The 12,147-nt window shown below is 37.6% G+C and overlaps 1 protein-coding gene across 1 annotated transcript; it reads left to right on the forward strand.

The window, feature by feature from the left end:
• Positions 1–7,552: 7,552 nt before the first annotated feature.
• LOC107717027 (uncharacterized) lies at positions 7,553–10,641 on the forward strand. The gene is made up of 4 exons (XM_016523673.1): positions 7,553–7,818; positions 7,941–8,223; positions 8,344–8,790; positions 10,585–10,641. The coding sequence occupies exons 1-4, from the start codon at positions 7,553–7,555 to the stop codon at positions 10,639–10,641; spliced, it is 1,053 nt and encodes a 350-aa protein (XP_016379159.1).
• Positions 10,642–12,147: the final 1,506 nt, after the last annotated feature.

The following is a 12,147-nucleotide window of genomic DNA, read 5'->3' on the forward strand; positions in this document are numbered from 1 at the left end:
GCGGTGATGAAGTTAATGAGATAATTAAATGAGGATTGAGCATTAGTGATGAACACCTGTTAACAAGCAGAATCACTGAAGGAAAGAGAAACAAGAGCAGAGAAACACAACTTACAGCCAAAGCCAAAGATGAAATCAACTGAAAATAAAACACATTAAATTGATCAAGATCTCAGCAGAGGAGTATTAAACAGCTCCACAAACAGCATCACCAGCTTCTTATTACTAACCAGTGTGACTTTATTTCCGTCATATGTGTACAAAAGCTCTTATTGAGAGTTTAGGTGTTGTGCTTTCATTTGAAGTCACCATAATGGCGATCAGTGTTTGCTTTAGTTGGGCTCTTGAACCTTGACTTTTTAAAAATAGTTTTTCTTGGGTTGCTTAAATTATCTGTGTTTATTTAATTCAGTTTTTATAGCAAGAAAAGCCAAAAGAATCTATGATCCGATAAAACTGGTGTTTGTGATGTCAAGACCATCATGAACTAGTCTGATTCACTGATCTCACCTAATGTTTAATCTCTTAATCTCTCCACAAACAGCATCACCAGCTTCACTCATTAGATTGATTTTATTTCTGTCAGACATCTAGAGAAACTCTTATTGAGAATTAACAGAGGTTTAGATGTTGATATTAGTTTCATTTGAAGTCACCATTGTGGTGGACAGTGTTTGCTTTAGTTGGGATCTTGGTCCTCATACTTCGTGTGTTAGCTTTTCTTTGGCTGCTGTAACTGTGTTTTTGTGAAACTCAATAGTTTCGGCAAAGGAGATCAAAATAAAGCGAGTTCAGGCGTTATTAGCTCCTTAAAATCATCACAAGATGAGCATCTGATGTTAAGATTTTAGTTTTGTTTTTTGGCATTTACAGCCACCAGACCTTGTGAAGTTGCACCAAGAGCATTGAAATTATCTCTTATTCTGAAGATTGACAAAATGCATGTGCATAGGATATTTTGAGTAAATGCATTATGTGGTCATACGCAGACATCAAGATTTTGCACATGAATCACAGCAACGATGACAATCGAAACAAACAAAAAAGCTTCATGCTGCAATGCATGATGGGTGGCTTCATAGTACAAACTCATCCTTAATTCCCAAGCTTTTTTGTTTTGATTGTCACCGTTGTTGTGATTCATGTGCAAAATCTTGATGTCTGTGTGTGACTATATGATGCATTCACTTAAAATATCTTATGCATTTTGTCCATCTTCAGAATAAGCAATCATTTTGTTCTTGGTGCCAGTACTGCAACTTCACAAGGTTTGTTAGCTTTAAATACCAAATATAAAACAAAATTAAAACTACAACATCGGATGCCCATTTTGTGATGATTTTATCATCATCCACAAGGATCTAACAACACCTGATCTTTCTTTATTTCAGCCTCTTTTGCAGCAACTATTGTTTTTCACAAAAACACAGCTTCAGCAGCCAAAGAAAAGCTAACACACGAAGTATGAGGACCAAGATCCCAACTAAAGCAAACACTGTCCACCACAATGATGACTTAAAATGAAACAAATACCAACATCTAAACCTCTGTTAATTCTCAGTAAGAGCTTCTCTAGATGTCTGACAGAAATAAAGCCAATCTAATGAGTGAAGCTGGTGATGCTGTTTGTGGAGTTGTTTGATCCTCCTCTGCTGAGATCTTGAGAGATTTAATGTCTTTTATTTGCAGTTGATTTTACCAAATGCTCAATCATCAGTTATTTGATCATTTAATTATCTCATAAACTTCAACACTGTTTCAGTGAAGATTCTTTTATTTCCATGATTTTTGGACAAACACAGTGTCTGTGAGTTGCTTTGCAATTACAAATGGAAATTACATTGAAATAACATGAGTTTAAATCTAATGCATCACTGAGAGTGTTTATTTGATGTAGAACAATAATCTGGTGGAGTTTGCAGAAAACAATTTGATTTGACCTTTTTATGAATTTTTTATGCAATTATTAAAAAATGAAACAGTAAAGCAACATAAAATGTACCACAGTGGTACTTGGGGAGATGTAGAACAAGAATTTGCAGAATTTTTTTTTAATTTTTTTCAATTAATTTTTAAAATTCAATTCCAACATCAAGCGTCTCAGGCCAAAACATGCATAAAACATTTTACAAACCCATTGCAAATGTTTTATTGAAAGTTTAATACATTACATACAATTAAACAATAAAATACCATTAAATAAGAAGTGCCTGTATGATGTGTTTTTAATTAGCCTATTATTATCATCGATTAATTGACTGTGGTTTCAGTTTGATACGCGCTCAGACCCACTCTTTAAAAAAAAAAAAAAAAAAATTATTTGCAAAGGTTTCGAAGCTTTATGGCCATCACTACCACGCAATGCCATGTAGACGCGCAATAATTTTTTCAGTGTAGATGGCGTGACCGCGTTTCTCCGCAGCGCAGATGGAGCACAGCTTTTCAGTGTCAGAGCACAGCTTTTCTGGATACCAGCAGCCTTTCATAACCAGCCAACAGATGTTTTCTAAAGTTGAAAGGATTGTTAGACAACATTCATCAGTTGGGGTTAAATAGTTGAATCAGAATCAGAATCAGAATCAGAATGAGCTTTATTGCCAGGTATGTTTACACATACGAGGAATTTGTTTTCGTGACAGAAGCTTCCACCGTGTAACAGAATGAAAGTGACAGAACAAAAAACACAGATAATAAAAAATAGAACAAGTAAATAAGGAATAAAAAATATACAAATCGACAATCGACAATTGTATGTCCAGGTATAGAACAATAGACAGTTGTATGTACAGGTATATTATGTGCAAATTGAAATATAGACTGAGTATGTGTGTTAGATAAATAAGTGTATGAGTGAATAAATAGTGTGTGTTCCACAGTTATTGTTAAGTGTTCATGAGATGGATTGCCTGAGGGAAGAAACTGTTCCTGTGTCTGGCCGTTCTGGTGCTCAGAGCACTGTAGCGTCGACCAGATGGCAACAGTTCAAAGAGGGAGTGTGCTGGATGTGAGGGGTCCAGAGTGATTCTGCCAGCCCTTTTGCTCACTCTGGATAAGTACAGTTCTTGGAGAGAAGGGACGGTTGTACCAATGATTCACTCAGCAGTCCGGACTACCCTCTGTAGTCTTCTGAGGTCAGATTTGGTAGCTGAGCTGAACCAGACAGTTATTGAAGTGCAGAGGACAGATTCAATGATGGCGGAGTAGAACTGTTTCAGCAGCTCCTGTGGCAGGCAACATACTCAAACTACAGGTATGTCTGTTCAGTCTGACATCCACGGATTTCCAGAGCAGGAAAGAGGATGATCAACGTGTTCTATTTAACGATAAGTTCCCGTTTGTCATTGTTGTAGGACATCAACTTGGCCATTTTAATCCTGACAATAAAGGTCGAAGGATTATTTTCCAGTTTAATAATAAATTATTTCTAAGACTTCTAGCGTATCCTGATCTAAAGATCTAAAGGTCTGTCTTCGGCTCAGTAATAGCATTTCTGCTAGATCTGCTGTAAAGTGTGGTGTCAGGCGAAGTTGGTCCATCTCTCCTTACCTTTTTCTGATAGATGCAGAGTTTTAAAATATACTGTAAAGTCTTGTGAAGGACAGATGAAACAGCGTTTTTCCTGAAAAATACCTCTCAACTTTCCACTTATCACGAGCAAATGTTTTCAGCTTGGGGGCTTATTTACAAACATAATTTTTGGCCCACACATTTTTAAATATTTGTAAAAAATTTTTGGAATAACTGTAATATTCTATATGAGAAAATCTAGCCAGGAAAATTTTCCCCCCCAAAATATATACAATTATATAAATTGTATTATATTATTAATATTTATTATATTATTATATTATTAACCACAGATTTTTTACCATATAAAGCATGTCTTACAAATCTGTAAAAATAATATTGACACATCCTGGTCTTTTTGTAAATATTAAAATAAACTAAAAGTCATCTTCCTTTTACTCAGTACTTTTAGAATAAAATTAATGCTCTAATTATTCAAAATGTATTATGTGGTTTTTCTTTGTCTTATAAACTTATAAATATTATTTTTTTGGGTTTTATATTAACGGTCAGGTTTTGTATAAATTTACTTTTGTTTATTGTAAAGTTTTACATTCATGAATAAAATACACAAAAAGTAAACCCCACTTTAACAAGCAAGCATTGAAACTTTATGTAGATTAAACAATATGTAAACTCTGAATTCTGAGTTCTAACAACTCTGCTTTTATTTTATTTTTTGTTTCCACTACAGAATAAAAAAGGAAATTGCAACTTTTTAATCTCACAATTCTGACTTCTCAGAATTGCACGTTCAGCTACATTTACCAGTTAACATCTCACAGTTCTGAATTTTCTCTCCTAAACGCAGAGGCGGACAGTAACTAAGTACATTTACTTGAGTATTGTACTTAAGTACACTTTTTGAGTATCTGTACTTTACTTGAGTATTATTTTTTCTGGAAACTTAAATGACTTTAACTTCACTACATTTGAAAGACAAATATTGTACTTTTCACTCCACTGCATTTCTATCAAGGTCCTCGAAGTAGAAAGTCGTTACACAGTGGTTCCCAATCCTGGTTCTGGAGAACCCCCAACACTGCACATTTTAGATGTCTCCCTATTCAAACACACCTGATTCAACTCATCAGCTCATTAGTGAAGACTCTGTAGGGCTACATGAAGTGATTTCCCAGCATTTTTTGAACACTGACCAGTTCCATATGTGATATTTATTTACAACAATTCAATAATAAGAAGTTAATATTGTGGTTTATATTAGACACAATATTGTCTGATTTTGCTAAATTGTGTAAGTGAAAATATTAGCTATAAAGCCACAGAAGAACTGTTGTGCGTCTCCTAATAAAACACAAAAGGTGTTGGACTTGAAGCAGCACTGCAGGGACTGTTCTGTGTCTGACATCAAAGTACCACGAGAGCGATTAGACAGCATTTTTAACATTTTTGTTTTGTTTTGTTTTGATGTCAAATAAGTCTTGCTGTTTTGCTTTTTTGTTAAAGCAGTGTTGCTGTTGTAAAGTTATACAGCTACAGTTGTGTTGCTGGGTTTTAAAGCAGGTTAGATTTTTTATTTTCCTTATCACTCTGTATTTACAGGATTTCACTGTACTGTATTCAGTAGGTGTAATGTATTCTAAGTTGCTTCAGAAGTATTGCAATACGTACAACAATAAAACAGTGCATTGACATAAAAAAGGAAATTTACTTTTGGTACTTAAGTACTTTTAAAAGCAAGTACTTCTGTACTTTTACTTAAGTAAAAATCTGTCTTTACAACTTTTACTTGTAATGGAGTAATATTTGACCAGCGGTATCTGTACTTTCACTCAAGTAATGGAGTTGAGTACTTTGTCCGCCTCTGCCTAAATGTGAGGAAAAAAAGTCAAATTGTAACATGTAAACTCGGAATTGAAAGAAATTACAATTACCTATTTTAGTGATTGATATTTATTCTGTGACTTAAACACACTTCCATACTATGGAACTCTAAGAGCTTAGAACAATGTTTTTCTGCCATTTTTGAATTTGATGAAAAATCTTGTGTGCCAAAAGTTCAGACTTCTCAAAATGTTGTAAGAGAAGAAGTCATTTAGCCAGTGCAAACTGCTATTAGTGCAGATGTTATGGGCATTTATTGCATGATCTATAGGATTACTTCAGTGATGTAGCAAATCAGCTAAAAAATTACCATTAATTACAATTATTTATATCAGCTGCCAGTAGTAACTGTAGCAGAATTAAATTGCCATCTACCAATCTGTTCGTCCAGCGAACATTCAGTGTAAGTTCATATATGCCATATGCCATTTCTCTAATGGCTTCATTCATCCACTTTAGCTCCCCTCTTGTATGCATGCGTAAGTATATGTTTGTTTGTTTGTTAGACTAGTTTGTGTTAGTGTTTAGTTAATAAAACTCTTGTGCACAAATTACATGAGTTTCTGATTCTGCCTTGCAAATTAATGTCCCTTTAGGATTTTGATCCTTACTACATGCTCTAATGCATTAATACTGTCTGTATGAAGCCATTAGAGAAACCAGAGAATGCAGTTATGGAAAATGAGTCAGAACCACCTGAGTTAAAAACCATCAGTGCCGTTTTACAACGGGGTCTACCGCTTATGAAGAGTGATGAACTCCAAAGATGTTCTGACTCGATGGTGATTAGGAGTTTCTTCCCAGTGAAAAGTGAAAAAGAGCTAAGAGAGACATCGGCTGAGATCCTAGGATCTTTGGTGAATCTAAAGACAAGGCCGAAGCCTGGTGCAGACTTAAAGGTCCCATATTGTCAAAACTGAAATTTCCTGGCATTTTTCATGATAACTGAGGTCTAGGGGCTATTTAACTACCATATAAGTTTCAAAACAGTCAATCCACAGACAAATGCACACAGCCTGCATAAAGTAGCTGTAATTTGTCACGAACCGTTGTGGACTTCACGATGTTGAGCCGGCATCGTGATCCTCCCCCCCCATACCCCCCACAATCCGGCCGCATCCCAATACCGTGTTCGGAAAGAAAATGACGTGTACTACGGAACCCCTAAAGTTAATAAATACGAGATGAGAGGAAAATATATATTTCAATACTTTTCTCTCGCAGTTATATCATTGGGTAATTATACTGTTTAAATTGCGGGCATCAGGCGGGGAGCTGCTATTATGCCTGGCAATGAAACTGCTTTTGAATGCACGATTTTAGTTTCATTTTCACTTTGGAGATTCGCGATCACACGTACTTTGTTTATACTATGGAGCGCCAGTACTTACCACACATTTTACAAGATTAGATGTTTGTCAGAGGTGCTCAGGATCTGCAATTCGCCATCGTCCTCAGTCATCTGTCCTTACTCTGTTTATGTGGTAAGTGAAATTTTATGTACTGTAATATAACAGGCATTATGTAATGTCCGCAACCCGTAAGTAAACTTCTCACACATTTTATGTTACATTATGGAGCCAGCATAATCTGAAATTATAGTTTGCAAACGGTTATGCAACGCTAATGTGATGCTAACGTGTTGCTAACTTGATGCTGACCTGTTTCAGTAGGAAAGCAATAGTTACGTAGATTACTGCATTCGGTTTTTGAAAAAAAATTAATTAATTACCATTCTGAAACATCCTGTTGTAAGCGCATTTACAGTTTTTTACGATTGCTTACACACTAAAATTAAACTTTTCCAACAATTAGCAAAACCTTACACTCAAGGAGCAAAACACAAGGCTAGATTTGCACAACTGTAAGCAAATTGTCAGCTTCACACTATTTGCAAAACATTACACACAGTGATTTGCAAAACACTAAACACACTTGTATACATCAGACACAGAAGTAAATCATGATGTCACTTCCTTGCAATTCCAAAGCACTAACTGTCAAATTACCACACCTATGAGCCAATCTGTTAAACACAGCCATCAGGTGCACAAACACATGATTGCTAAATTGTAGACACACCAATCAGGTTTAAGCACTATAAAAATGCAGCAGGTAGGCTCACCTGCCTTCAACCAAAATGGAAGGAGTCAGAAGAAGAGTGAGGGTGAGAGGAGGAGTACACAGAGGAGGAGAAAGAGGCAGAGGCCGAGGAAGACCTGAAGCAGGAGGAGAACGTGCACAAAGAAGAAGAGGACCAAACTTATCAAATGACATTCGTGCAACACTAGTGGACCATGTTGTGAACCACGGATTGACGCTGAGGGAGGCTGGACTGAGAGTTCAGCCAAATCTTAGCAGATATACAGTGGCATCTGTCATAAGGACTTTTCGACAGGAAAACAGGTAAAAGAAGATCTGTCTACAGTTACAGTAATCAGCCGCTTATTGTATGCACCATATCAGCACTTGTGATACCCCTTCCTGTGACATTGTACAGTAAGTTACATGTATTATTCTCTACATAGGATTGAGGGTCGGGAACGACAAGGAGGAAGGGGGCCCATATTCACGCAAGAACAAGAGAGAGAGATAATAAACATGGTTTTGGCCAATAATGCTATCAGGCTCAGAGAACTACAAGCAAACATTATCGGTGACCATGCCATTTTCAATAATGTCCATCAGGTCTCTCAGTCAACACTGGCACGCATCCTGAAAAGACATCAGGTTCAAATGAAACAACTTTATCGAGTGCCTTTTGAGCGGAATTCAGAGAGGGTCAAACGGCTGCGGCATGAGTATGTGGAGGTTTGTATTGTTCACTTTAGCACTGTGATGTTGCATACTCCACACATTACTTTTTTACATTGACTGTAATATACTAGACCTATCCTGAACTACACAATGTTGTCTTTCACTGTATTTCAGAGAGTTTTGCAGATGGATGCTGAGGAAATCCTGCATGAATTCATATATATTGATGAGGCAGGGTTCAACCTCACAAAAGCAAGAAGGAGAGGCAGAAATATCATTGGCCACAGGGCTATAATCAATGTCCCAGGGCAACGTGGGGGTAACATCACCCTTTGCGCTGCCATTTCACAGCATGGGGTTCTCCTCCGTCATGCCAAAATGGGCCCTTACAACACACCTCACATTCTCGCATTTTTGGACCGATTGCACCACATCGTCACAGCAGGTAATGAAATGCACCAGATACAATACACTGTCATCTGGGACAATGTGTCATTCCACCGCTCTGCTTTGGTCCAGAACTGGTTTCAACACCATCCACAGTTGACAGTACTATACCTTCCACCATACTCTCCGTTTCTAAACCCTATCGAAGAGTTTTTCTCTGCATGGCGGTGGAAGGTTATCCGAAGACGAATTCATAGAGACCAAACTTGGTATAGGTAAGATTACATGAACGAGTGGTTCTATCATAAGCATGCATAAAACAGTATACAATACAAAAGACAATATACAAGAACAGTAACAACATACACAATGACCTGAAGTATATGTGTGTATATTCAAAGAAAGGTTTTCCTATGAATAAATTAGAGAAGAGTCCATTTTTATGGGCATTATGTGTCTGTTTTAGAGAGACTTGAGTAGGAGGAAGATTCTCTCTACATACTTTTAGGTCGTAAAAGTTTATCTGATCTGGATGAGGGGTCCTGGTTGCCATGGTAACCAGGGGCCTGGTGTCGTTCACATACATGCTGGAACCCAGTAAGTTTATTGGGTGAGGGGTCTGTGATTATTTGTTAATCTAATGAATAATTGATTTGTTAAATCTAATGAAAAATGGTGTGTCTGATTGGTCCAAATGCTACAGTGAATTGAGCTCATGGAATAAACAGTGCATTACTCAGGCTCAAGTCCAGTCTTGGTGAATCTGCCCTAAAGTCTGACGATGAACACAGTCACTTGCTAAACTCAAAACATTGTAAATCATTAGCGAGTACATTTTGGAAAGCAACACTTTATTGATGAGCTCAGCAGATACAAACCGAGAGAAACACACACAGCCTCAAAAAGAGTCTATTTACAGCCTTACAAAACATGTGCGTCTGTAATGTGTGTGTGTGTGTGTGTGTGTATAGTGTAGTGTAGTGTGTGTGTGTATAGTGTAGTGTAGTGTGTGTGTGTATAGTGTAGTGTAGTGTGTGTGTGTATAGTGTAGTGTAGTGTGTGTGTGTATAGTGTAGTGTAGTGTGTGTGTGTATAGTGTAGTGTAGTGTGTGTGTGTATAGTGTAGTGTAGTGTGTGTGTGTATAGTGTAGTGTAGTGTGTGTGTGTATAGTGTAGTGTAGTGTGTGTGTGTATAGTGTAGTGTAGTGTGTGTGTGTATAGTGTAGTGTAGTGTGTGTGTGTATAGTGTAGTGTAGTGTGTGTGTGTATAGTGTAGTGTAGTGTGTGTGTGTATAGTGTAGTGTAGTGTGTGTGTGTATAGTGTAGTGTAGTGTGTGTGTGTATAGTGTAGTGTAGTGTGTGTGTGTATAGTGTAGTGTAGTGTGTGTGTGTATAGTGTAGTGTAGTGTGTGTGTGTATAGTGTAGTGTAGTGTGTGTGTGTATAGTGTAGTGTAGTGTGTGTGTGTATAGTGTAGTGTAGTGTGTGTGTGTATAGTGTAGTGTAGTGTGTGTGTGTGTGTGTGTATAGTGTAGTGTGTGTGTGTTGTGTAGTGTAGTGTAGTGTAGTGTGTGTGTGTGTGTGTGTGTGTCCTGAGCAGCATCAGAGCCCAGAGCAAACACACAGACTCTGGAAGACCAGTGACTCTCAGAGAGCTCAGGATCAAACTATCAAACTACATTTATTCCTATTGTGTTCATCGCCACAGGTAAAAAAAAAGTTATAGAAATACAACACTGAGCTGAGTAAAACATCACTTATACTTTGATTCAGTTAGGATCAGATACAATGTGTTTATACGTTTGGATGGGTCTAATTAAAACTCTAATGAAAAAAAAGTGTGTCCGCTACCAATGCTATAGTTCAACGTCATCACCAAAATTCAATATATTATAAGACAAAAACTCTTATTTGAATAAATATGTTTTATGATGGTTCAGATGAACTGACATTTACAATAATACATAAACATCTAATGAATAACACATAAAACAGAGCAAAATCGACCAGTAAACCCTGTGCGATGCAGCTGAGCTCATGCAGAGCGCGCAGGTGTGATGATGATGATGATGATGATGAAGAGTGAGCTGCTCTCCGGAGGAGCGTCACGAGGCCTGAGCGCAGGCCGGAGCAGGTCCGGGGTCCAGCTGCGCCAGTGAAAGAGCTGCAGGAATCATGGGAAGGAGGTCAGTGCTGTGCTGAGTTACTCCACACGCTGCTCTCACCTCGTTGGCAGTGTTGTGAGTTCCCACGATCGCCTGCTTGTCAAACGAGCGCATCTGCCAGGATCTGACGGGGAGAGGAGACGCCACGCTGAAGACTGAAACCTCCTCTACACCAGGCACGCTTGCATTTAGTGACGCACTCAAACTACAGTCTACTCAAACCAACATTTAGCAGGAAATCAAAACTGTAAATACACTCAAACGTTTTTGAACAGGAAGATTTCAATGTTTTTAAAGAAGTCTCTTCTGCTCACCAAGCCTGCATTTATTTGATCAGAAATACAGCAAAAGCAGTAATATTGTGAAATATTTTTACTGTTTAATATAACTGTTTTCTATGTGAATATCTGTTAAACTGTAATTTATTTCTGTGATGCGCAGCTGTATTTTCAGCATCATTACTCCAGTCTTCAGTGTCACATGATCTTCAGAAATCATTCTAATATGCTGATTTGCTGCTCAAGAAACGTTTCTGATTATTATTATTATTATTATTATTACTAATGATTTAACCTGTTCTTTTGGATGGTGACATAAAACACGGCAGTGCTGTGTCAATCAATGGGTCAGAGATGGAAAAAATAAAGAGATGTATAATATGCCCATTTACAGCTGAGGTGAAAGTGTGAGTAGATTTCAATCATGTACTTCCAGTACGCTGTCACTTCAGGCCCCAATATACTCACAGCATAGTACTTTTGAAATTTGAGATACCCGATCAACAGTGTACCGTTTGTGAACATTCAGGAGCCACCCATGCTGCTGGGAGCCATGTTCAGAAGAGATACGCAAATAGATATATGTTGTGTGCAGCGTCATTCTTCAGTTTTCTCTTAAAATACATCAGGGCCTAACAGATAGAGACTCTAGGTAACTTGTATACTTGTATACAGTTACCTTCTCAAAACACCTGGTAGTGTTTCTCACTGCTGGCCATTAGGAGGCGCTGTTTAGTTTCTAGTGTCCGTCAGAGCTTGTCTTCATACTAGCTTTGACACTGTGCTGATCAGCTCCTTCACGATGTATCACGGTGACTATATAGTTCCCATGGTCATTGTTTGCAAAGGTGCTGATCAGTTGACCAAAGTGTGTGCTGCTCTGAGACGTTTGTTTTCCTCAGCAGTATAAAGATCTCATCTGAAGATCAGTGGACATGTCATTGTGATTAGGCTATGGTGCTGTTATGGTGATTGTTAGTACTTTTTGGTGCTTGAAACTTGTGGCTCTATGAGGAATAGATTTATGTCAAGATTCTTCAGATTCTCCTTTTGTGTTGTAAAAACAAGCATAGCCTATACAGGGTTAAAGCGATATAAATAATGGCAGAATTTTCATATTCAACGTCTCCTTAAATCTCCTGAGGTCCT

This window comes from Sinocyclocheilus rhinocerous, unplaced genomic scaffold, assembly GCF_001515625.1.
Source record: "Sinocyclocheilus rhinocerous isolate Xijiao unplaced genomic scaffold, SAMN03320098_v1.1 scaffold210, whole genome shotgun sequence".
NCBI lineage: Eukaryota > Metazoa > Chordata > Actinopteri > Cypriniformes > Cyprinidae > Sinocyclocheilus > Sinocyclocheilus rhinocerous.